The 27995-nt window shown below is 36.6% G+C and overlaps 1 protein-coding gene across 1 annotated transcript; it reads left to right on the top strand.

The window, feature by feature from the left end:
* Window positions 1–145: 145 nt before the first annotated feature.
* Window positions 146–27995, top strand: Rab21 (RAB21, member RAS oncogene family). The gene is made up of 7 exons (XM_020178980.2): window positions 146–578; window positions 11760–11819; window positions 12546–12653; window positions 18628–18691; window positions 24087–24141; window positions 24618–24706; window positions 26401–27995. Exons 1-7 carry the CDS (start codon window positions 426–428, stop codon window positions 26541–26543), a joined length of 672 nt encoding a protein of 223 aa, XP_020034569.1. The 5' UTR covers window positions 146–425; the 3' UTR covers window positions 26544–27995.

A 27995-nucleotide genomic window follows, 5' to 3' on the forward strand; every position in this document is an offset into this window, starting at 1 on the left:
AGCTCGGGGAGACCCGCAGTCAGGCCAGCTGTGCGGGGATGCGCGGGGCTGGCCTACCTCCACGGGTGGAGGCCAGAAGCCCCGCCCACGCCTCGCAACCCGGCTGGGCCCAGTCCCAGTCCAAGGGCCGCCCGGGCCGCCGCGGTCACGTGACCCGGAGTGTGACGTAGGAGGAAGGAGACGCCATTAGAGGGAGGCGGAGAAGGAGAGCTCTTCGCTTTTCCTCTGGTGTCTGACGTGTTGTGCGGCGCTCGTCGTTCTAGGACTTTCTCTCGGCTCTTCCAGGCCTCGCCCGAGGAGGGAGCAGAGCCGGCGCCCGGGCGGGAGGGCAGAGGGGCGGGCAGCGGGTGCGGAGGGCCTGAGCCGGCCGCGGCCGTGGGGAGCTCGGCGCGGTTCTCGGGCTCAGGCGGCCGGGGAGCGGCGGGATGGCTGCGGCCGGCGGCGGCGGCGGCGGGGCGGCGGGCCGAGCCTACTCGTTCAAGGTGGTGCTGCTGGGCGAAGGCTGCGTGGGGAAGACGTCGCTGGTGCTGCGCTACTGCGAGAACAAGTTCAACGACAAGCACATCACCACGCTGCAGGTGCGGACCCCGGAGAGTGGGGAACGGGGGCGGGGCCTCGGGCCCCACCTGCCCGCGACCCGGAGACTTGGCCGCCCCGGCCGGCCCCTGGGTCTGGGCCGCCGAACCTCGGCCTGTCACCTCCGTCCTCCGTGGCCTCTCGGGTTTCGCCTTGCGGACGTCCACGGTGGGTCGGGCCGGGCCGCCTGGAGACGGAAGGCCAGGCTTGTTGGCGGGGTGGGGGAGGAAGGGCCCTGAAAAGTCCCCGGGGGGAGCCCCTGTCTGTGGGTTAGTGTTTTCCCCGCTGAGGCGCTTCCGCTTGGGCCCTACGTGTTTGCACCCTACAGCCTCCCAGTGGTAGCCCTATTTTCTTCGCTTCGAATTAGGAACTCGGCAGCCGATTTGATTTTGCGAACTAGGTGATTTGTAACTTCAGCACTTGGTGATGAGTAAGTGTTTATGCAAGTTCCATTTTGTCCTGTCTTCGAGTAACAAATGCCAAAACAACTATCTGCGGAGGGTTTTGAAATGACCGCTGGCCCGTGCGGGTTACGCAGTTTCATTGCAGCCTGCATGGGTCTGATTTGTGGGTCACTTATCCTGCGAGTTCGGTCAACCTATGTTGAAACGTCGTGTGACTATGGCCAGCACTAGGCTCCCAAATCAAAAACCGTAGACGCTGCTGCTGGTCATTTTCTTCACCTGTCATAAAAGGTTGGCCTTCTCCTGCAGTTGCCTTGGGAAAGTGTTAAAAGGTAACCATTGAGAGAGAAGCCAGGCCTTTGAGGGAGTTGTAGTTCCCCCCCCCAAAAGAAATCAGTTTATATGTTTTAGGAGAGATTTGTTCTACTAGTCTGGCATGATCAGTTTGTCCAGAGGCAGTAAAGTCTAATGGACCTTTGAGTTTGGTTGTCTAGAGTTATATCCTATCATCCATTTAACTAGCTGTGTGATCTTGGGTAAGTTCTTAACCTGTGTGTCCCTTAAGTTATTTCTGTTAACATGGCCACAATAATAGTATCTAACACATAGAGTTGTCGGAGTAAGTGTGTGTAAAAGCACTTAGGACCTGATTCGGTATAAGCGTTCTATATTATTGTTGCGCCAACTTGCACAATAGATCTTACTTAGTAATTGGGCAAGAACACAGATGCTGTTTAATGGAGTGCATAGTTTCCTAATCGTTGTGACATTTGATGTTCAATGCTTCTATTAAACTGCTGAGTCTAGAATTTACAGTGATGCTGTGGTTCTGATTCCTTGTTCTGTTTTTACGCCTCTGTTTTTATTCCTACGTAAAAGACGGTATCTAAAGAAGCGATAGTCACAGTATCACAAGTTAGTGGTATAGTATTGGTATAGTAGTGCCTTAAGCTTAACTTTGAACTCAGGTCTGATTTTTAGATTTTGAGCAGTTAAGTTACATTGAGTGCGGATTTGGTAAACAGTCCTTTTGCATTTTCATTTGTGCTGAGATCCAAGAGAAAACTTTGGGGATTGAGATTTTAATTTTTTTAAGAAAGATAAGTTAGTCTTCCAACATAAAAATTACACTTTCATTACACATTCTAAAATATCCTCAAAGCTAAAAGCAGGTTAAAGGTTTTTAAATATGTGAGAGAAGACACTGCAAACACCAGGAGGGGCAGAAGTTATGGTAGATCTCCAAAAGCATAGCAGTCCTGATTTTTATATCCATAAAACTTATCATAAACAGTATATGGATTATATTACAGAATTGAAGATGTTGTTGTATACCAACGTATGGAAATAACACTAATCTCTTTCTCCTAGAAAGAAATGCTTCTTTCTTAGCATTTTTTTTTTCAGAGAAGTTTGATTTGTGTGGTGACCTAAAAGACAACAACAGTGTGTGCTTTTAATTTCCAAAAATGAGGGCATTGTGCATCAGAAAATATAAGAGGGACTAGGGCATTCCTCAAGTGGCTGAGCCCTTCAGCTCAAGGCTCTGAGTTCAAACTCCATGCTGCAAAAATAGAGAAAAAAGAAAAGAAAATACGATGAGAAGAGTTCACTTTTTTCTTGCCAACAAACTGTCTTTGTAATACTTTGCATATTTCTAAGTACAGATTCATACATCATATTTCAAAACATTGTAGGACCTACAGGAACCACAGATAGTTTTTCTTCACTGTTTTCCCTCTTTTTGAATATTCCAGTCAAGTGATTGTCCACTTTTTTTTAAACATCTTGCCCTTGCCTAGCATGTGTGAGGCCCTAGGTTTGATCCTCTGCACTGCAAAAAAAAAAAAAAAAATCTTTGCGGTAAAATGAACTAATTGATATTACAATTATTAGTTATTAAACCGCATACTGAAGTGGTCCATTTTATTTACTTATTTGTTTGTTTATTTTTGCAGTACTGGAGTTTGAACTCAGGGCCTACACCTTGAACCACTCCACCAGTCCTATTTGCCCCATCTGGCTTCCTGATCTCTGCCTCCAGAGTAGCTAGGATTATAGGCACAAGCCACCTGCACCTGGCCCCATTTCAGTTTTAGACAGGTGTGATTTCCAACAAATTTTTTTGTGTGTAAAGCCAAAATCATTTTTCCTATAGTTTTCAGTCCTAGTTCTGCCCTCTGAATCTTGGTCTCATATGACATCCCTTGTGATAGTTGAAGATTGCTATCACATCCCTTGAGTCTTGTCTTCTCTTGGGTAAACAGCTCTAGTTTCTTTAACTGTGTCTGCAGTGACATTATTTTAAATCCTTTCACTATTTGATATCTAGACACTATTTAATCATTGTCTTTTTTTTTTTTTTTTTTGAGATGGGTCTTACTGTGTTCCTTGGGCTGGCCTCATGCTCAAAATCCTTTTTCCTCAGCTTCCTGCATAACTGGGGTTACAGAAATGCACCACTGTGCCTGGCTCATGAGGTTCTTTTCTTAAAGTGGGATGCCTTGAGCTGCAGAAGTGATTATGATTTTAACTAGGCAGAGAAGTGCAGGCTGTCACTTCCCCTATTGAGAATCCTTTTCAAACATGAAAGTAGAAAAGATTCTGTGATCTTTTGAGGTAGCTGTCACATTGATTAATGTTGGGTTTTGCTGTCAATTAAAATATCTTCTGATTATTTAAAAAAAGCATTATAGCCTTCACATTCTCTTTTCTTTGACTTTGGTAGTTGAGCATTTTTTGTCCCCAATATACTTGACCTGTTAAAGTTGGCTTTGATATGTTTCAGTTGTTAATGTCCTTTTAAATGTTGAATCTGTAATTCATGAAATACTGATTGGGTTTCTGTGGGCCAGAAACTGGGTTGAGTTGTGGATATGCAAAGAATAAGATGTAGAACCTATTATCTGGATTAGCTACTTTTTAAATTTGTCACCTGAAGATTTGGAAAGAATGCATTCAGTATTCTCATCTGGTCGTTAATACTTTGAAAGAAAGAAGAGAGGGTCAAATACAAAGCTCTGTAGCAATCCTCACTGTAGTCCAGTGATGCAAGTTTAGAAATGATGTTTTCTTTATACATTCAGAATCCTAGGGTGGAACTTTTTCAGGCTATGCGTGGCCACAGAGCAACCCCTCCTTTTTCCCTTTGAGTGAGAAACAGTTATTAATGGAATGGAAGCAGAAAACAGTTTAAGATTAACCTTTACAGACATAAATCATTTAGTGAAATTTGAAGTTATTCCAGTAATTTTTTTTTTTTTTTTGCGGTACTGGGGCTTGAATTTAGGGCCTTCACCTTGAGCCACTCCACCAGTCCTATTTTTGTTTAGAATTTTTCAAGACAGGGTTTTGCAAACTATTTGTGAGTTGGTTTTTTTTGGACTAGGAGTGGTAGTTCACATCTGTAATCCCAGCATTCTGGAAGCTGAGGCAGGAAGATCATGATTTTGAGGCCAGCCTAGGCTACATAGAGAAACTCTGTCCAAAACAAACGAACAAAAAAAAGATGCATTTAGGAAGTGAGACCTCCTCTCAAAAACAAAAGGGTTGGTGTATAGTTCAAATGGTGGAGTGTGCTTCAGGTATGAGTGAGGCCCTGAGATACAACCCTTAGTACTGCCATGTATATATCCATTATAGAGTTTTGACTAGAATTTACATTTCTGGAATTCAGTTTTGTTTTGTTTTTTAAAGTGACATTTGCTGTGCGTTGGTGTTTTACCACTGCTCTTTTTTTCAGAGCTGCTCCTCATTTACTGATAGTTGTGGAGAAATCTTACAGATAAGGTCTCTGGCCAGCACTTTAATATAGAGTGCCAAGCTCTGTTGTGTGATTTTTCATTGAGTTGAGGCTTTGATTAACTTGACAGAGACAAGAAAGACCACTGGAGTGAGAGTTACTATTTTTTCTGTGGTATTTATTAAGCCAATACTGTTGACTAAGGAATTAAATTCAAACAATGTTTATTTTATACCTATCATATATCAAGCATTGTATTAGCTGGGGAATGTAAAGACGAGTAAGGTACTCTAACTTTGACCATGAATTAACTTTCTTGACTTTATTCTTAAAGGATTGTGCCATTTCAGTTGTAATCATTTCCTGTGTTCCTGTGTCTTTGAATCTGCATTCCTGGATGGATCATTTCCTTTGCTTTAGTTGTGTTTTCTTCCTTGTTGAAGGTGCTTATTGAAGATTATGCACTCTAATTTAAGTGACTTCTATGACTTTTGACTAATCTCCATGGTAAAAAGTGACATTTATAATCAGAACAGTCATCTTCCCTTTTAGGGTTCTAACTGGAATTCCACTGGTCTGCCTCCTGAATAGGTTCCTGGCATATGATTAGCAAAGTGATGGTGTAAAGGGACTATACTTTTTTTTTTCTCAGTGTGACTCATGAGGAAATTAAGATACAGATTAAATTTCTAAGGTTCCACAAGTAGAAGTGGTATACCAATTCTTTTTTTTTTCCTTTTTTTTTTTTTTTTTTAATACACTTTAACCTCCTGAGCAAGACTTGGTGTTCAGGTTCTAGCAGTTGGTTTTATGCTTTGTGTTATAGTCTGCTCTAGAAAGCTTGTTTCCTTATTCATAAGATTAATATTTTGAATGTCTGAAATGTCTTTTAACTAGCTCTGGAAGTCACATCACTGTTGATTTTGACAAATCATTGTATCTTTTTTTTTTTTTGAGACAAGGTCTCTTTATAGCTCAGCTTGGACTCAAACTCTATCCTCCTGCCTCTACCTCTCTCATGTTAGAATCACTAAGGCTGTATGTCACCATTCTCAACTTTTTTTTTTTTAAAGAAAAAAGTTTTCTGAATTCTAGCCATGAATTCCTAGTATATAAGTATTCCATATCTGGCTGCCATTTTCTGCTTTAAGCTACTCCTTAGACATTACTTTTTGCTTATTGTTGTTTTGGGACAGGGTTTCATTGTATAACCCAGGTTGGCCTTGAACTTGTAATCCTCCTGCCTCAGCCTCCCAAGTGCTAGAATTATAGGCCTGTACCTCCATGTCAGACAGAAGTGACTTTTTGACTTTCCTTTTGAAAGTCATTACTTGGCAATAAGATGATAATATTCTCTTTAGAAATGAAGAACAGGAAATGTAGAAATACTCAAGGACTCTGCTTAGTTTTCTTGTAGCTAATTTTTATTGCCTTGCTACAAAGAACTAATTTTATAAATTCTCTGCCTGAATTTTGTCATGTCTTAAATCAAGTTTAAATACTTAAGCTTGCAACAGTGTTAGTGACTAACAAAAATAAAGTGGCTAGGTAGTTACATATATTAAATAGATAAAGACAAGAAGTTATTCACAATTCAATTACAATGTTGTTTTCAGCAAATTCCTTGTACCCATAATATGATGTTTTAAGTATTTTAGTTAGTAAGCATAACAAATGATTGACTAGCACAGAATAAGTCATAAAAAGATTTTCAATTGGCATATGTAATTTTTTCTGTCATTTCTTTCCTATAATCTTACTTTGTTTTGGGTTATCCAGTATCATTTTGGATAAGATGTTGGATAAACAAGCACCAGGTGCAAATGACAAATGGCAGCTTGAGCCATTTGTCAATGGCCATTTAATAATTAGATTGTTAACTTTTTAATACCTTTAAAGTTTAGAAGATGAAATTATTAGGATTAGAATTAACAGTGATGTTATTACTCAGGGTTTTGGAGGAGCAGGATGGAAAAGACGTCATTACTGATCCTTGTTACTCTGAGAATATTCTGGGAGGTGAGCTCATGTCCAGGAACACTTACTGTTCAAGTGGAGGACTGCCAGGTTGAAATGTGTGTGTGTTCTCGAATAGGCTGCTTTGTGTGGTGGAAAAAGCATTGTGGAGTCAGGCAGGTTTCCACCCACTACAGCACCAGGCTGAGTTGTCTGACCCTGGGTGAGTCACTGTATTTCTTTAAATCTCAGGTTTACAACTGTAAAAAAGGGATAATTACCCTTCACAGGGTTGTTGCACACATAAAGTGAGGAAGCCCAAAGAAGAGCTTGGTACATAACCTGTACTTTTTTCCACCCCCCTCCAGTAGTCCTAGAATCTTTTGAATTACTAGTGTTTAATGTCCCTCTCCTCACCTTTGTAGGAGTGGGTTGGTGGAGCTTTCACTAAGGTGTTACCAGATAAAGTCCTTTGGAAGTGTAGAAATTCTTTTCAGTATATGCCTATGAGCAGTTTTCTTAGGAGTACGTTCATGGCTGTCTTTATATTCTTAAGTCCTTGATCACTTCCCCTTTCACATTCACTACAGTGTATAATAATAATAATTATAATAACATTTATTATATTATAATGTTATATAATGATTATATAGTAATCTGGCCAAATTGTGTGTGCCTTACAGTAGAGCCAGTTAAAAAAGATAAATTTCAGCCTTTTGATCATTTGGTCTTTTGATGCTACATTAAGCCTTTCAGCTTTATTTTCAAATATAATTGTATTTTTAAAAAACTTTTCTCTGGAAGAAAATGTAAAATAATAAAAATTTAAGATGTATATAAAATTAAAATGAGATGATTATAATACAGAAGGTTTTTTTTTTTTTTTTACAAAGTGGACCTTAAATTTTTCATTATGAAGGAAAAAAAGATTTAGTAGGGATTCTTTGATAATATGCTTTACTAGTGCATCATGTATTTGAGCTAAAATAATTTTATTTATAAGGAAACTTTTAGGAGCACATCTCTAACATAATTGGAGTTATACCTGCATTTATTTACCTAAGTACATTTTTGATGTGTTTATCTGTAATAACAATATTTGAGTATCTGTTATGGGAAGGGGCTATGATACTTCCCAACCCCTTCGCTAGAGAAGTGTTCATCTGTCAGTCTGGGAGGTACCATAGTCTAGTGGTTATGAGTTGTGTGGAACCAGACTGCCTGGATTTCAAATTCTAGTCACTCAGTACTGTGTGACCTTGGTCAGGATACCTGCCCTGAGTTCTAAGTTTCCACATCTAAAATATTTGTTTACTATAATATTTGTTTAATATTATCTGACTCACAAGGTGTTAGGGGAATTAAATGAGTTGATATTTGACAAGCTCTTAGACTATTGCTCATTTTATTGTAAGTACTATGAAAGTGTTAAACAAGAATATGAAATATAATAAACAGAATGCTTATATTCATGAAAAGATAACTTACAGTATAAGACAACATATCCTTTATATTACAGTTCAGGTCCCATAAAATTCTTCAGAATAGAGAAATTTTGTATGGATTGTATAAATAGTGGATGAAAAATTTAAAAATCCGAAGAAAAAGAGTATAGGTCATGTACTGGATTTGTATAGGTGGAATTCTGACAGAGAATAAAAAATAGGCCCAAACTGGAGGGTATTTTATGAAGAAACAGAAGGAATATAAACAGACCACGTAAATTGAAGAGTAAGTAGTAAAATACTGGAAGCTATCTTAGGAAGAAAGATGTGGATAAATTGGTGTAGAGTTGTTTGGATACAAAGATAAGGCTTTGGGATTTTTATTTGTAGATGTTGGCTTTCCAAAATTTACAAAGGAGAAACTTATGACTTTATAAAAAGTGACTAACAAGAGTACTTGACAGAAAGCAAATATTCAATAAATGTTAGTATTTAGCAGAAGTAGCAGAAATGATTGTAGTGTTCACTGAATGGATGTGTTGTATTTGTGTACTATAAATTACCTGTGACGAACATTAGGTTATTTCATTGTTTTTTTTTTTCCTCCCCTGTCTTTATAATCAATGCTACAAACAACACCTTTTCCGTCATGAGCACATGTTCCATAAAATTGTTTTGTATAACTGTGGTTCCTAAGGAGAAACTTTATATTGTCCTTTTAGTTTACCATTCACTTTATATTGTCCTTTTAGTTTACCATGGAATGGTGGTCTTAAATTTCAGAGGTGACATTAGAAAAGAAATTAGGGACCTTTACCAGTTCTAATGCACTGCCCCCTGCTGAGGAATATCCACAACATTCATGACAAAAAGGTCATTGTCAGAAGAGATGCTGTTCATGCATACTTTTAAAAATGGTAACTTATTAGGGAAAAATAATATTAAAAAGTAATCAAGGAGGCTTTGGGAAGATAATTTGTCATGCATAGCAAGGTATGAGGTAAGACCATAGGTATTTACATTATGACATGCTGTGGTGGTCATAGAACCCAGAAAAATATGAAGACAAGACTTGGGAGGTTTTGGGGAAATATGATTGACAAGGGAGGGAGAAGATATTTCTAAGGGTCTAAACCTAAGTGAAACCAGGCACAGTTGTGTGTGTCTATAGTCCCAGGTACTTGAGGGGAATCACTCAAGCCCAGAAAGTTGACATCAACCTGGGCAACATAGTGAGACCTGCCTCACAAAAACACACACTAAATAACTAACCCTTAGTGACTTGGAGAAGGTGATCAAAGAACTAAAGTTGGAATATAGAAAGCCAGTTTTGGAGGGAAGATTAGTTTAGTTTTAGATATGTTTGAAAAGAGTAGTTCACTCCAGGACTGGAAGTGTGACTCAAGTGGTAAGAGCACCTATCTAGCAAGTATGAGGCCCTGAGTTCAAACCCCAGTGCCACCAAAAAAAAAAAGTTCCCTCTGATCTTTTCATTAAATACTTGAATAGGATTCAGATTTTGAGTTTCTTCTATACAGCATTGATAATGAAACCATGATTGCATTCAAATAAACTCTACAACTAGCTAGTAAGTAGTAAAACTGAGACTCAAATCCTATGTTTGTATTCTTAGTTCCTGTTGCCATAATGAGTGGGAGAAATCCTTTATTCACATTTGTTGTCCTAACAAATACACAGCGTTCTCATTTTCCAAGTTCTTTCTTTTGTTATTTTGTCATTTATCTTTTTGTTCTTGTCTATATAGTCTTTATTTCATTTAATAAAATATCTGGAGTAGTAGTGCTTGGACCTTGAAAGCATATATTCCTAGGTTTGTCCCAACTTACTTCTCTGTCTTACCCTTCCTCTGCATTTTTTTCTATATTCATACACAGACAAATATTTCCACATAGCTCTAAACTCAGCTCTCTCTTCCTTTTTTAAGCATATCAGCTATCTCTGGATTTGGAGTATATTTCTTCTTGAATAACTGTTTTGTTTTGTTTGAGACAGGGTCTTTTTTTATGTAACCTAGTCTAGCTTTGAACTTGGGATCCTCCTGCATCAGCCTCCTGAGTGCTGGGATTACAGTTGTTCATTGCCATGTCCAGCTTCTCTTCGATAACTCTTGATTTTCTGTTTTTTCTTTTCTGTCTTCATGGTCTTAGTTAAGTTTGTTGTTCTTTTCAACTTTGTAGTGGAGTCCTGTTTCCTAGATGTAGTGCTGTCCTTGCCAATTGAACCTCTACTCCTATCCCAGAGTCATTCCCTTAAAATACTACTGATCTGTTTCCCCAAGCCTTAAAACTCTTCAGTGATTCTCCACTGTCAACAGTACTGTTTCTTAGCAGTTACTTCTTAGAATGAATTAGGCATTTCTCTAGAGAAAAAGAGGTTCAGTATTATATACAAGAAACTCAGGGAAGGAAGTCAAATGATTTGGAGGAATGCTTATGTAAATGCAGGTAACCAGCCTTCTTTTAGAATTAATATGTGAATGTGCATTATGAACCTGTAAAGAGCAGTATGAACCATTTCCCAGATATACCTGACCTGTGTATGTGTGTGTGTGTGTGTGTGTGTGTTTATACATGTATAAACATATACATTCATTTTCAGTGTTTTGGAAGGGGTTTTACTAAGACTTACAAGGTAAATCCTAGGATCTTTGTTATTCAGCTTTTGTCTATGTTGTCTTATTCTTCTATTAACTATTCTAACTTGGAGGTCCCTTTGGGGTAGAGTCATGTGCTTCAGGCTTCAATGGCTTTACCCATCTCATAGAAAAACGTCCTACTAGTCCACTCCTAAAGGGGATATCATTCATTACCTTCTCTGAAGCCTTCTTTAACGCATCCAGGCTCGCGTTTACTAAACTTCCTTTCTCAATACTCTCCTTTCAGTGTATTTGGCAATACCCTTCACTTTAGCTATTACCACATAGAATTGTAATTCATCCTACATTTTAAATTTTCCAATGGAGTACAAGTTCCTTGAAGGCTGGAACCATTAGTACTTAGGATAATTATTGGCTAACATGCTAAACAATTAAATTCTATATAAATGCAGAATCATTTTGAATAATACTGGTAATATAGTAAGTAAACCACCAATAAATATCTCTTATGTTTTAGAAATCTCTTAGACTCTTTGTTTCTGTAAGTAAGAGATCAAATTAAATGCTTTAGGAAAAACTTTGTTTCACATATATGGGGGAAAAACTTAAGAAAAAGTACTTAACCATTTCTTTGTGTGTGTGTGTGTGTGTGTGTGTGTGTGTGTGTGTGTTTCTGTAGTGCTGGGGATTGAACCCAGGCCCTTGTGCATGCCAGGCAAATGCTCTACCAATGAGCTACATTCTCAGCTTTTCTTGTATTTTTAATAACTTGTGTTCATAAACTAAGATAGTGTTTTTCTTAGGTAAGAATGTAAATAATGTTCTATCTTTAATGAAAGTATCCAGTCATGAATTAAAAATTCACTGATTACTTTTTCTCTCAGATAACCATGGTTGTGCATTGAGATGATTTATTCATGTGTAGTTGTTAGGATGAGGGACATTATTTATATGAAACATTATTTTATATGAAATATTTTATATGAAACATTGTTTAATGTTTATTTCCCTTTTCTTAGGCATCTTTCTTAACAAAGAAGCTCAATATTGGTGGGAAAAGAGTAAACCTTGCCATATGGGTAAGTTAACCTTTTCAGAAGTATTTTAAAAACTAATTGGCTCAAAGAGTAGGAATCTGCATTTTAAAGATTAACTGTAGCCCAAACTATTTTTTTTTAAATTTAAAAATTCCTATAATCTAATTTGAATCTTGCTGTCGTCATAATTTTACAGCCACAAAATGGCCAACTCAGGGATTCCATTTTAAAGAGAGGACAGGGTAAATAGGCTAGTGTGCCTTGCTCCTCCCTCTTTATGTGCTAATGGTCACATAAGGGAGTGACCATTGAAGAGCAGGGCAAGGGTAATGTAATAGGGTACCTGTTAATGGGTGGTCCTGGTGCATGCTCTCTTTTGTCTCTACTCCCTGTGTGGGGAACCCAAATTTAGGTCAGGTCCTATTTCTGGTTTACAGTGCAGTGTTAGCCATTTTGATCCTTCAGCAACTAATTTGTTTTTTTGTGTGTTTTTTTTTTTTTTTTTTTTTTTTTAAGTGGCTGTGGGAATGGGAAGATTGTTGAGAAGGAGAGCTGGGAGGGAGAAGTAACCTTTGTGTAAAAGTAAAACAATATATATTGCTTATAACATGACTTAAAAGCTTTGTAACCTGTTTTGTTTCTTTTAATAAATGTTTTAGAGTTATCTGTGACTATACCCTGTTTTCCAGTTAATCAAAAGTTCATTGTAGTTACAATATTAGACATGTTTTTTCTTCTGATCTAATAAGCATTTATTATTTTATTTAGGATACAGCAGGTCAAGAGAGATTCCATGCATTGGGTCCAATCTACTACAGAGATTCAAACGGAGCTATTTTAGTTTATGATATAACAGATGAAGATTCATTTCAGAAGGTATTCTGTTTACTTTTTGGGGTAGATGACTTAATCAGAAGAATACTGATTTTTTAAGTCTCCATGAGTATGCTTTTGTTCACTAATACAATTAGTTTTTTAAAAATGTTCAAATAGTAAATGTATAGTTTGTACAGAAAATGACCACTTTTTTATTGAAGTATTTAATTCATGTTAATTAGAGTAATAATAGTTTATTCAAATATTAGGAAAGGGAAATAATTGAACTTAATGTAGGGACTTTGTTTCTTCCTCTTCACATACATTAATTTGATTCCATACACATTGGGCCCCTGGAAACTTGGTTTGGCTGTATGAACTCCCTCATTGTGAAGAGAAAAAAGGAAGAGCAAAGTTAAGTTTAAACTCTTTCTTCTCACTAAACATCTTGGAGAACATAATACAAAATTTAAACGGACACTGTAGGTAGTATTTATTTAAAGTCCCCCTTTTTAAAACTTCTCAGACTTACACAGCAAATATAGGATTTATTTTTGGTGGTACTGGGGTTTGAACTCAGGGCCCCACACTTAACTAGGCAGCTACTTTATCACTTGAGCCACTTCACCAGCCCCAAATGCAGGATTTTTAAAGTTATTTTGGACTGCCCAAATATGGTGGCATATGACTATCATTCCAGCTACTTGGGATACAGAGATCAAGAGGATCATGGTTCAAGGCCAGCCTGGATAAAAAGTAATGAGACTCATTTTAACAAACAAGTCAGACCCTATGCATGTAATCCCAGCTACACAGAAGGCACAGGTACAAGGATTGTGGTCTAGTACAGCCAAGGCAAAAAACAGGCAGAGCTGGTGGTCTGACTTAAGTGGTTATGTGCCTGCCTAGCAAACACAAGACCCTGAGTTCAAACCTTAGCACCACACTAAATAAATAAATAAGTCAGTGATATGTAACAAAAGTAGGTAATTTTTTTTTTCCATTTTTCTTTTATTATTCATATGTGCATACAAGGCTTGGTTCATTTCTCCCCCCTGCCCCCACCCCCTCCCTTACCACCCACTCCGCCCCCTCCCTCTCACCCCCCCTCAATACCCAGCAGAAACTATTTTGCCCTTATTTCTAATTTTGTTGTAGAGAGAGTATAAGCAATAATAGGAAGGAACAAGGGTTTTTGCTGGTTGAGATAAGGATAGCTATACAGGGCATTGACTCACATTGATTTCCTGTGCGTGGGTGTTACCTTCTAGGTTAATTCTCTTTGATCTAACCTTTTCTTTAGTACCTGTTCCCCTTTTCCTATTGGCCTCAGTTGCTTTAAGGTATCTGCTTTAGTTTCTCTGCGTTAAGGGCAACAAATGCTAGCTAGTTTTTTAGGTGTCTTACCTATCCTCACCCCTTCCTTGTGTGCTCTCGCTTTTATCATGTGCTCATAGTCCAATCCCCTTGTTGTGTTTGCCCTTGATCTAATGTCCACATATGAGGGAGAACATACGATTTTTGGTTGTTTGAACCAGGCTAACCTCACTCAGAATGATGTTCTCCAATTCCATCCATTTACCAGCGAATGATAACATTTCATTCTTTTTCATGGCTGCATAAAATTCCATTGTGTATAGATACCACATTTTCTTAATCCATTCGTCAGTGCTGGGGCATCTTGGTTGTTTCCATAACTTGGCTATTGTGAACAGTGTCGCAATAAACATGGTTGTGCAGGTGCCTCTGGAGTAACAGTCTTTTGGGTATATCCCCAAGAGTGGTATTGCTGGATCAAGTGGTAGATCGATGTCCAGCTTTTTAAGTAGCCTCCAAATTTTTTTCCAGAGTGGTTGTACTAGTCTACATTCCCACCAACAGTGTAAGAGGGTTCCTTTTTCCCCGCATCCTCGACAACATCTGTTGTTGGTGGTGTTGCTGATGATGGCTATTCTAACAGGGGTGAGGTGGAATCTTAGTGTGGTTTTAATTTGCATTTCCTTTATTGCTAGAGATGGTGAGCATTTTTTCATGTGTTTTTTGGCCATTTGAATTTCTTCTTTTGAGAAAGTTCTGTTTAGTTCACATGCCCATTTCTTTATTGGTTCATTAGTTTTGGGAGAATTTAGTTTTTTAAGTTCCCTGTATATTCTGGTTATCAGTCCTTTGTCTGATGTATAGTTGGCAAATATTTTCTCCCACTATGTGGGTGTTCTCTTCAGTTTAGAGACCATTTCTTTTGTTGAGCAGAAGCTTTTCAGTTTTATGAAGTCCCATTTATCTATGCTATCTCTTAGTTGCTGTGCTGCTGGGGTTTCATTGAGAAAGTTCTTACCTATACCTACTAACTCCAGAGTATTTCCTACTCTTTCTTGTATCAACTTAAGAGTTTGTGGTCTGATATTAAGATCCTTGATCCATTTTGAGTTAATATTGGTATAGGGTGATATACATGGATCTAGTTTCAGTTTTTTGCAGACTGCTAACCAGTTTTCCCAGCAGTTTTTGTTGAAGAGGCTGCTATTTCTCCATCGTATATTTTTAGCTCCTTTGTCAAAGATAAGTTGCTTATAGTTGTGTGGCTTCATATCTGGGTCCTCTATTCTGTTCCACTGGTCTTCATGTCTGTTTTTGTGCCAGTACCATGCTGTTTTTATTGTTATTGCTTTGTAATACAGTTTGAAGTCAGGTAGTGTGATACCTCCTGCATTGTTCTTTTGACTGAGTATTGCCTTGGCTATTCGTGGCCTCTTGTGTTTCCATATAAATTTAACAGTAGATTTTTCAATCTCTTTAATGAATGTCGTTGGAATTTTGATGGGAATTGCATTAAACATGTAGATTACTTTGGGTAGTATCGACATTTTTACTATGTTGATTGTACCAATCCATGAGCGTGGGAGATCTCTCCACTTTCTATAGTCTTCCTCAATCTCTTTCTTCAGAAGTGTATAGTTTTCCTTGTAGAGGTCTTTCACATCTTTTGTTAGGTTTACACTTAGGTATTTGATTTTGTTTGAGGCTATTGTAAATGGAATTGTTTTCATACATTCTTTTTCCGTTTGCTCATTGTTAGTGTATAGAAATGCTAATGATTTTTCTATGTTGATTTTATATCCTGCTACCTTGCTATAGCTATTGATGATGTCTAGAAGCTTCTGAGTAGAGTTTTTTGGGTCTTTAAGGTATAGGATCATGTCGTCTGCAAATAGGGATATTTTGACAGTTTCTTTACCTATTTGTATTCCTTTTATTCCTTCTTCTTGCCTAATTGCTCTGGCTAGGAATTCCAGTACTATGTTGAATAGGAGTGGAGATAGTGGGCATCCTTGTCTGGTTCCTGATTTTAGAGGGAATGGTTTTAATTTTTCTTCGTTAAGTATAATGCTGGCTGTAGGTTTGTCATATATAAAAGTAGGTAATTTTTAAGACAAGTTTTTCTTATAAAAGTTTGTTCTTACTGAAATTACTGTTTTAGTTTTTATTATTTTTTTTCCTCTTCATTTTTTTCCCAATTAAATCTAATGGAGCATATATGCAAGTTAACCTCTTAGATTATTTATTTATTTATTTATTTTTTTTGGTGGACTGGAGTTTCAACTCAGGGCTTTGCACTTGCAAAGCAAGCACTCTGCCAGTTGAGTTACACATGCAGTTTATTTTGCTGTGGTTGTTGTGGAGATGAGATCTTGCAAACTATTTTCCCATGCTGGCCACAGACTGTGATCCTCCCGATCTCACCCTCCCAAATAACTAGGATTATAGGCATGTGCCATAGGTTCCTGGCTCAATCTTAGATTATAAACAAGGGTAAACAGTCCAAGGAGTAGGAAAATATAACAATAAGTAGCTTCCAATTTATGAATTTTTTTTTTTTTTTTTGCAGTACTGGGATTTGAAGTCAGGATCTACACCTTAAGCCACTCCACCAGCACTTTTTTGTAATTGGTGTTTTCAAAATAGGCTTTCATGAACTGTTTGTCCCGGATTGGCTTCAAACTGCGATCCTCCTAATCTCTGTTTCCTGAGTGACTAGGATTACAGGCAAGAGCGTGGTGCCCTGCCAATTTATGATTTTTGAAAGTTATTTTGGGGCTGATGCTATTATCATTTCCTGTCTTTTGCATAAAAAGAAATGGCTTAAAAAGGTTGAAAAGTGACCAGTTACTTTACTACAACAAAATTTAGTGGTTTACAAGGGACGGCTTATGTTTTCTTGTGGAGTCACTCAATTTGAGTGGGCCTGGAAAGTTCACAAAGGCCTGATTCTTCTTATGGCCTCTTGATGATTCTTTCCTCATTCTGTCATAATTCTGTATTTGAACCCAGGTTTTTTATGTGACAATTGGATTCCTATAAAAGTAGAAGATGGCAGACCTTTTTAACTGTTGTCTGGAACTGACACGGCATTTCTGCTGCTACATTCTGTTGATCAGAGCAAGTTACAAAGGCCAGCCAAAACTGAAAAAGGTTGAGGAATTTGACTACCACTTGATGGAAGAGAATCTACACCAACTGTAACTCACCACAAAATATATGTGTGTATTAGAATGTCCATGGAGATGAGAATCCAATTAGAGATAAATACAGTTGTTTGGGACCAAATAAAACTTGGTTAGATTAGTAGGCTGTTGTATTATAGGTATAGGGAGTAGAATAATACAGAATAGAGTTGTGGTGTTTCTTTTGAGGTGATGAAGAGGTACATTTTATACCAGTACTATTATTTGTTTCTTAATGTGATATCAACTAATTTTAAAGCTTTGAAAACTTTATACATACATGTGAATGAAATAAAAAGGTAAAGCTGCACTGAGAAAACTGTGGTTCAGTCCATTATAAAGTGATGGCTAGGCACTGGTAGCTCACGCCTGTAATCCTAGCTACTTGGGAGGCAAAGATCAGGAGGATCATGGTTCAAAGCCAGCCCAGGCAAATAGTTTGGAGGACCCTATCTTGAAAAAACCCATCACAAAAAAGAGCCTGTGGAGTGGTTCAATGTGTAATTCAAACCCCAGTACCACCAAAACAAAAGAATAAGGTGGTAATAATCACCTTTGCTTTTACAGGACTTGGGGTTTACTAAAAACAGTTCCTCTGCTTTCTTGCTGAGAATAGAACTGTGGCACTGTTAGATTTATACAGTAGGGCCAGATGCACAGTAAGTGCTTGCCACATACCTAATGTAATTTTTGTAATTTATAGAGGTGTATGTATTTTCAAGGAAGGCATTTAAGTTCTCAGAGCTTTGATTTCATGTAGTTTAAATTTCATTATAAGAAATTAAAGTAAGTCTCCTGGTGTGTTCTTTATCCTGCTATCTTATTGCAATTCTGTTGTTTTATTGTATTGTAATATTTAAAAGCATAAATTCAAAAGATTAACTTGCTTAATTTCAGTTTACTTCCAGCTGTGTCCACTGTTATACTTCGTCCATAGTGGAATCAGTTTGTTACTGAGCTATCGTGTACCAGTGGTTCTCTACCAAGGGATGGCAATGTCTGTAGACATCTTTGGTTGTCATCACTGGGACGATGCTATTGGCATCTAGTGGGTGGGCCAGGGATGCTGCTGAGCATCACATTTTGCACAGACTGACCTCACAGCAAAGAATTATCTCAACCAAAATATCAGTAGTACCAATACTGAGAAATACTATTTAGGAACCAATTAGACTACTGAATAGAATATTAAAGTATTTTTTAAGCCCATGTTTTCCTAAGTCTAAAGTGGCTCTGTATCAATCATCTATTATGAGAAGCTGGACTAGACATGTTTTTGTTGTGTAAAACAAAAAAAAATCTATGGAAAATGCATCTATATGTACTCATGTATCAATGTAAAGATCTTACCATGTATTTATGTGGTTTGCAATATAAACTGGTAGTAAATGATCCTTTAGTGAATCAGTCCTAGTAATAAATATATGGATTATCAGATAAAATCCTGAGATATTTTGACAATGTTAAATTGTTACATATTGTAATTAATTCCAACAGGATTTGTTTTAATACTTGCTTTTTTGTATATACAGGTAAAAAACTGGGTCAAAGAATTAAGGAAAATGTTGGGAAATGAAATTTGTTTATGTATAGTTGGTAAGTATTATTAGTTTTGTTTTTTTTTTAATCTCCTCTGTTTCTTTAGTATTTTATTAAAGACATAGTAAGCAAGTAATTTTTTTTTTTTTTAACGTGGTATGAGAGGACTGGGAATATAGCTCAATGGTAGAGCAGTTGCCTAACAACTGATATGAGAAAGGAGTGATTATGTCATTTTAATACTAATGCTTAGAATAATTTAGAATTTGGAAGTGATTTTTCCAGGAGGCTCACACAAAGAATGCCTTAGGGAACTACTGGGAACCTAAACATGAGGCTTCAGGTTCACCATGCTTGCTTCAGTTAACCTTTACTTTTGTTCAACATTTTGTTTTAATAAAAGAGGTTAGGGACTATTTTAAAGTAAAATTGAAGCCAGTGTTTTTGCTCAACTATATACATTTTTGATTTGAGAAAAATTTGACTTCAAAAATACAAGTAGGTCATTATCCTGAGGTAGTAAAGTGTCAATGAGTAAAATAAAAGCCCTCTAGAAGTCAGTTTTAGACTTCTAGAATTTCTCTTTGGTCCCTGTCTGCCTTCTTTATGTTCTGTGATTTGACAATTATTGAGCATTAAAAGTATACTAGAAAGTATGTTCTGCACTCAACAGATATTATGTCATGTAATCATCTTAACCCTAGGAGGGCTTTTTAGAAGAAGCTGAGTCCTGGACGTAATTATTTGTCCAGTGCCAGGCAGCTGTCAGAGATGGGATTTGAATTGAAATCATCTGACAACTATGCTTCTCTTACTACTCCTTGTGATGTACAGCCACAGTCTGTTTTTCTTTCTTTGTGACTGATAATAGTAAGAATGAATGTGGTGAAGCCAGGATAGTTTTAGCAGAGGATAAAGATGATATTTGGGGACATGAGATACTAGAATAATCAGCGTGGGGAATTCTGCTTTTAGCCAAGCAGATTTTTTTTAAAGCTTGAATTTATATTTTTGAATCTTGTCACCGGTAACTTTACAGTCCCATACAAAGGTACAAATCTGAGGGAAGAGGCAGAGGGATGATTTGCTCTGTTTCTCAGTCTAGATTCTAGGTGTTAGGCTAGAAAGCAGGAATATTTCAGACTAGAATACTGGAGTAATAGATAATATGGGAGTTTATGGCCGAAGGTACAGCTAATTGTTAGTGACAGCTAATCATCCTTGTGTGGTGGTAAGAGATTTATCAAGAGTCAGAGTGGCACAGTAGGTGAATGAGTAAAGATTTAATTTTTTGAGATTCTATTAGTTACCTTTCCAGAGAAAGTAATCTCTAACATATACATAAGAAACTCAAGCCTCAAGAGCTTGTTATTTTACAAAGGTTACAAATTAACATTTAAAAAAATTAACTGGTTTAAATAAACCTACGAATAGTTCACTTAAATTGTATATTTATCACGTTCATATGAGAAGGTTTAGAAATACTCAGTTTGGTAGATTACTGCCTCAAGTAGGGTCAAATATTCCTCATTTAATATGATGTAGCATTTACTTATGATGAACATGAAGTATAAAAAGCTCTCTCTTCTACTGGCAAGTGAGATGGAATTTTAGTTGGAACAGTTTTGAGAGCTCTTTTGCCATCACTCCTGAACTTTCCTATCATTAGAATAACCTGGAGAACTTAAAAAGATTTTAAAATGTGGCAGTGGGGCTTCTTTAGGATTCATATTAAATCAGAATCTCTATGCATAGGACAAGAAATTAGTTAATTCTCTCTTTTCACCTTCACCTTCTTTTCTTTTTTCCACAATTTTGTTTTTTTTTTGGGTGGGCGGGATTGGGGTTTGAACTCTTACCAGTTGAGCCCCACCTCTTCCACAAATATTTTTGAGTGGCTTCTTTGTACCAGGCACAATACTACAATTCTGATTTAGCCTGTGTGTACACTAGTGTTTCGGTACAACTAATCTAATCTGACACAATGCAAGAATGTCATCATGTTATTCTTGAAGACTTGTGGTAGGACTGGCAGCATGGCCCAAGTTGTAGAGTACCTGCCTAGAAAGCACAATACTCTAAATTCAAACTTTATTACCATCAAAAAAAACAAACAAAAAATGAGAGATAGAGAAAGAGACTTGTGGTAACTGTTCTTATAAGAAAGGCTATTGCAGTTTTTCCTAATTGCAATAGTTTTTTTTTTTGTTTGTTTTTCATATTTAGCTGATATCATATTCCCTATAACCTTCACTTAATTTTTTTATTTTTAAAAATTCTTTTAAAGTGAACTTTTCTGTTTTGAGACAGGGTCTTTCTTTGTTGTCTAGGCTGGCCTTGAACTCACTTTGTTGCCCTGGCTGGCCTCCTGCCTTCACCTCCCAAGTGCTGGGATTGTAGGCATCACACCCTGCTTAAAGTGAACTTTTTATTGAAATAGAACATATAAAGAAAAACATACAAGTATTCAATAACATTTTCACAAAATGAAAATTTCACTGTCATCTGTGATGTTTTGAGGCCTCACCTGTGCTTCTTTCTTATCCTCAAAGTTCACCATCCCCTTTTCCTTATCCTGACTTTCTGCATAAATAAGTTTTGTTGTGAATTTTATGTAAATGGAGTCACATTCTTGTGTCTAGTTCTTAGGCTTTACATTACATTTGCCACATTCCTGTGTACTGCTGTATGTGGTTGAAGTTTATTTTACTCTGTTTGCTCTCCAGTACTTCATGAATATTACCCATTTTGCTATTAGTGGACATTTGCACTACCTCTCGATTTTTACTTATAGTAGTTCAGTGTTCTCTCTTCTGCTTTATTACTAACTTTGAAATAATAGTACCTCATAGGATTGTACTAAAGATCACATAATGACAAAAAAACACTTTGGTAGACGTAAACATTTGACAAGTATTTACATAAGACAATCCTTCATATGGTACCTCAGACATTTGAAACCTACTTGAATGGTTCACATACATTTATATTCCCTAGGTCTTTAGATGTTTTTATCTGACCTGCTTTCCAGACAGTCTCATCACCTGGTTCATATTTACCCTGGGTTTATTTCAGTGTATACTTGAAACTGAACGCTGAAATCCAGGTGTGTAGCCTGCGTATACCTGTAAGACCTCTCGCTTTCCTTCTGTCCTCCTTGCTTTCTCTCTTCCCACACTCCATCTGTCTAAACCTCCCTTCCTCCCCTACACCCCTTTTCTCTTGGCAGTGCTGGGGTTTGAACTCAGGGCCTTGAGTTTGCTAGGCTGGTGCCACACCTAGAGCCACACCCCCGCCCTTTTTCCTTTGGTTATTTTTGAGATAGGGTTTTGCTTTATGCCTGGGCTGAGCTTGAACAGGATCCTCCTATTTATGCTTCCTGCATAGCAGGGATGACAGGGATATACTACCATGCTCAGCTTTTATTGGTTGAGATGGGGTCTTGCTAACTGTCCTGGCTGGCCTTGAACTGTGACTACCCTGATCTCATCCTCCTGATGTCCACCTCTCAAGTAACTAGGATTACAGCTGTGAGCCACTGCTCCTGGCTCTCTCTTTTTTAAGAGACAGGGTTTCCCCATATTCATGTTGCCCAGACAGGCCCCAAACTTCTGGGCTCAAGTGGTCCTCCTGTATCAGCCTCCCAAGTACCTGGTACTACAGGATTATACCGCCACATCTAGTTTCTTTCTCACTCTCTCTTTTTTTTAATGTTCACTTTCCCTATCCTCACTCTTTTTGTAGATATTAATGATTCTGGTAGAATTTGAAAAACAAGGCATAAAAGACATAGAAAACATTCATAGGGTCTTAGTTAATTGAAGCAAATGCCTCCTTGCTATCTATAAGGAAGCTATTCTGTTTTACCTTGTGAGAAGCAGAATCTTGTACCTGTTTCTTTAGAGTTGCCTGCCACCAGATGGTACCTTTTGCATTATTTGTAAGATAAAACAACTTTTTTCCCTTGGTTACTATGAGATATATTAGCTGTAATATTTATCAGATTAAAGATTTTATTGACAAAATATAATGTATGAAGTCAAAATTAATATAGTCCTTTTGCTGAGGGAGACAGGTTCATTCTGACTTTCTTGGTATCCACTGGGCATTTTCCTACTTCCCGCCCTTTCTTTCTTAGACTATGTGGAAAAGTTGTTTCTAGCAGCTGCTAGCAATTGGGTGCTCATATTATTTGAGTTCTCAGTATACAGAATCTCTGGACTTGTACTTCTTAATGCTAAGCATTGTATCTTTCATTGGGTGGTTACTTCAATGCTTTATCTGAAATTTATGTAAAATTGTCTTGTAAACTCCATAAGGGACTTACAAAAAAATGGTCTTAATTATAAGGTTTTTTTTTTTAATTTGGCCTTAAAGTCAGAATAAAAGAAATGAAAATATTTGTTGGAAATGTCCTTCCTTAGATTATTTTTTTCCCCATTCTTGTTTCTGTTACCTTTAGCACTCTGGTCCAACCAGTTCACCTTAGCTTCTGTCTAGTACTCAGTAAGGAATCTGGTTTGTTTTGTTTTTTTCCTGTGGTGGGATTTGAACTTAGGCCCTATACCTTGAGCCACTCCACCAGCCCTTTTTTTGTGTGTGTGTATGTGATGGATTTTTTTCAAGATAGGGTCTTGAGAACTATTTGCCCAGGCTGGCTTTGAGCAGTGAGTCTTCTGATCTCTGCCTTCTGAGTAGCCAGGATTATAGGCGTGAGCCTCCGGTGCCTGGGTGAAATCTCTGTTTTGCAGTATCTTCATTTTAGTTCTGGGGGCTTTTTAGTATAATCTTGGCTTGGCTCCATTGGTTAAGGAGAGCTAAACTTATTTTCAATCTGCATGATATGCATATATTAAATTCTAATAAGAAGTCACCAACATTGTTTCTTAAATAAACAGTACAGTTTTTCTCACTGTGGTGGAGAAGCACTTTATAACCTATATATTTTAATTATTACTTTATCTTGTTTATGTTATCCAGGAAACCAGAATACTCTAATAAGAATCTAACCCAGTATATTTTAGAAAACCATAAGATAGCCATGCTTAATTACTGACTGATTCTAAGTCAGTTGGAGAATACAGAACAATTTTGTTTTTTATCCATTTTTGCTTAACTAACAGTCCTAGGTTTATCCCTAGATTCCCTAGGGATTCTTACTCCCTGGTATAATTCTATATCAAAGAACAGTGCCCATTTCTGGAAAAGTTGATTCCTCTTACAGAGGCTGAAAATTCATGAGGGATATACATTGATTCATTTGCAAAACATTCACCTTGACAGTCATGAACAGCCTTCACATCATAGAGGTTAACCTTATAGTTTTCAGACATTTAGAAGTCTGATGGGAATTTGTATTATTTTTTCAGATAATTAAAATGACTATTAAGTATTAAGAACTGGCTTAATTTTATTATAAAAATGAATCAATATTTACTTTTTTTCAAATTAGGTAATAAAATAGACTTGGAAAAGGAGAGACATGTTTCTGTTCAAGAAGCAGAATCGTAAGTGTCATGTTTCCTACCCCACCCACACCCCTCTACCCCCTAGTAGAAGTCTTCCTCTGTACGGTATGCTTTACCATTTAGGCTTGACTCAAATTTCTTAAGGTGGATTGAACTACTGAATTCAGTGGAGCATGTTTACATTGGTAATTTCTGGACTTCTGGTGACATTTAAAGATACTTCACTTCCTTTTTTTGATTTTAGTAAAAAAATACAAGAATGATGTAGAAGAAAACTTAGGATCAAATGGCAGTGAATCACAAAAGCTTTTAAGGAATTCAGGTTTCAAGTTACTGTAAAAAATTTCAAGTCCTGTTAAATTTGTGTTATTTATGGACAGTTTATGGACAGTTTAAATTTTACTAAACTTGGTTAAAGTCATTAAGTCATTAAAGGTAAGTTAATAAGTCACTAAAATTGCTATTACAAAAATCATGTGTGCTTTATGTCAATCACTGATGTTTTTCTTTTTAAGATATGCAGAATCTGTGGGAGCAAAACATTATCATACTTCAGCCAAACAAAACAAAGGAATTGAGGAGCTCTTTCTTGACCTTTGTAAAAGTAGGTACATTCAGATTTAGTATGTTTTAAAATGGCTTTTTGTAAATTGCTAATAATGTTTCTAGTGACATTTTATCACTTTCCTTTAACGACTGCATTGATAATTTATTTACTTGATATTTCTTTCAACTCATTTTTTAAAATCGAAAATACCTCTTCTAGCCCTGGTTTTTTTCTTTTTTTGGTTTTTTCTTTTTTTTGTGTTACTGGGGCTTGAACTCAGGTCCTACATCTTGAGCCACTCCACCAGCCCTTTTTTGTGATGGATTTTTTTGAGATAGGGGCTCACAGAACTATTTGCTCAGGGATCCTCCTGATCTCTGCCTCCTGAGTAACTAGGATCACAGGCATGAGCCACTGGCATCTGGCTCTAGCTCTGCTTTAAACAATAACTAATGGCTATGAAATCACATGAATGATGTATGCTAAGTACATATAAAATATATGCATAGCTATTAAAAGTAAAAATGGAAAGAATTTATGGAATTCAGAGCTGTAATAATTTGTTGCATGGGTGGACCTTCTTTGGATCTTCATTTGAGAAAGTAGTGAAAAAGAACATTTGTGAAACAATTAGAAATACATGAGCATTCACTGAATACTTGATATTAAGATACGTTAATCTTTTTAGTTGTGATTATGGCATGGTTAACCTTTAAAAAATTCTTTTAGAGGTCCTTATTAAAATAATTCATGAATAAACTGTCTAGGATATGATTCAAAATAATGGCAGGGATGGTTAGGGGTATGGATAAAATTAGGTGATGGATTTTTATTATGCTGTTTTTTTCTACTTTTATATGTGTTTGAGGTTTTCCATATTAAAAAGCTTTTTAAAAAATGAAAAAGTTTCTTTATATATAACCTGAAAGTCATTTCTCATTATCACCAGTAGGATACATATCATATTTAGGAAAACCATAGTCTATGGAATGATAGATTGAAATGATTTTGACAAATTGTTTTCCTTGAATTTATGGTCCTCAGACTCTTGAGAGTTTGATGAAACTATGGTTTTACTCTCTAGGAAAAAAAATACATATACATGCAGACTTTTGAGTAAATTTGTTTTATGAAATCTCAAAGTCTTCCATAATTATTGTAGGATAGTGATTACCTAAATGAGGTACCCTGGTCAGAAGCACCAGCATCCAAGACTGTGTCAAGCTTCATTTTTCTTAGCCATGTCTCTCAAAGAGCAGAAGTTTTAAATTTCATTGAGATCCAATTTATTAATTTTTCAATTTGTGACTTTTGTTTTATCTGAGAAATCTTTAAAAGCCAAAATTACAAAAATTTTAAATCCTGTTTCCTTGTAGAAATTTTGTTTTATGTTTTACATTTAAGTATGTAATTCATCTTTCATTGATTTTTGCATATGGTGTTGAGGTATGGGTTAAAGTTTATTTAACATACAAATGTCCAGTTCTGGTACTATATTTGTTCAAAGCAAAAAAAAAAAAAATCTCCCTATTGCAGGTCATTATACCACTGGGCATTATGCTTGCTACTTGCTACTAGTTTTTAAAACTTACATGTAAAGCTATTTTAGTGAGTTGACACAATGTTCATTATATTCAGCTTCTCTGTTGATTAAAAGTCAGAAATAGCTATCACAGTAGTATACTAAATTATAGAAAGAGAAAACTCAAAAGATTGTGTTTCTAATAGTTTTTGCTTTCTCCCTGTTTTAGGAATGATAGAAACAGCACAAGTGGATGAGAGGGCAAAAGGCAATGGCTCCAGTCAACCAGGAGCTGCAAGGCGAGGTGTACAGATTATTGATGATGAACCTCAAGCCCAGAGCAGTGGTGGAGGGTGCTGTTCTTCTGGATAAGTGTTGACTCCTAAGAAATTAAAAAAACTGTGGATCATTACCCTCAACATGAAGACTGCCATATTCCAAGTCACATTATTTTACCAATGGAGTTATAGAATTAACAGTATTTTAAATTACATTTGTAACACTGCAGAGACCTTAAGTGCTAAACTTAGTGGAGTTTGTGACCAGAGAATTGGCATTTTCTACAAATGTTAACAAAGCAATTACCAATGGCCTTTTTACATATTTTTTTCTTTAATGAGGAATAATATGCATGTAGAAAAGACCTACTTAAAGGCTTCATTTATATTCTTTTAAATCAGATCTTTATTTAATAACTTATGTATGTTGTTGGTATGGTATACATTTTTGCAGCCCTTTGTATTTTGTGGTAGTTTGAATTGTATCACTTCTAAACGGCAAACTGTTTCTGTTTTTGTTTTTGATTAGCAGATACCTGAAGTACTATTTTTGCAGGGTTTGCACAGGCTCCTAACTGTCTACTACTTTGATATAATCTATACACAATCCTGTATGCTGAGCTGGTAAAATACATTGTAAATTACATATTAAATATTTTATCTGCTTTTACAAGCGCAAGGTGCAAAAATGTATCAATAGTTTTATTGATGACTGTCAAGTGAATTAACATTTGGTGATAATGCCTAAGCTTTTTGACTCTGTTAAAAGATAAAGATCATCACTCCCCTTTACTTTTGTCTTAACTTGAAAATGGCGTGTTTAAATTTTCATACATATTTTACTTGAATTACTGCTGTTGTCCCATTTTTTGCTTCTGTAAGTCCATACAATAATTGAACAGCAGCATTTGCCTTTTGGTGTGGGTTCTTTTTGTTTGTTTGTTTTTTAATTATTATTAAAACAAAGATGACTTCTGATTGGAATGGTTACCTTAGAAGAATTTGAGTGGAGCATGCTGAGTTTCACCTTTGCAAAGCTTTAGTTTTCTTTTAGGCTTTTTAAGAGATGGGTTCACTGGTGTGAAAAAAGAGAAAAAGGTCCCCAGATGGTAGCCATTCACCAAGAAACAGTTCGTATGGCTTGTTAATGTTACTTTATACTCCTGAGGCAGCACTTGGAGATCCCTTGGGAGCAAGTTGTATTGGTCATTGCTTGTCAGAAATGAACACAGAAAGTTCTGTTTCATTTTACAAGAGCTATCCTTCTGAGTTTCTCTGGAGGAAGCATTTCATATACAGTTATAGTGAACACTGGAAAGATTTATTATAAAATTATTTTCTTGTGTACTTTGTAAATTAGTCCCTCATTAGATTTTATTTCTTTACTATTGGGCTGAAATTTGTTAATTTTAGTAGAATCAAGCACTGCTCACAGAAAGAACACAGATTGTGAAAATTAACATAATTTGTTCTTGTTCTAACATATATACATTTTTCCATTTCTGTCATGCTTGGAAAACTAGTAAATGTTATGTCTAAGATAAAA

Source organism: Castor canadensis, chromosome 8 (assembly GCF_047511655.1).
Source record: "Castor canadensis chromosome 8, mCasCan1.hap1v2, whole genome shotgun sequence".
NCBI lineage: Eukaryota > Metazoa > Chordata > Mammalia > Rodentia > Castoridae > Castor > Castor canadensis.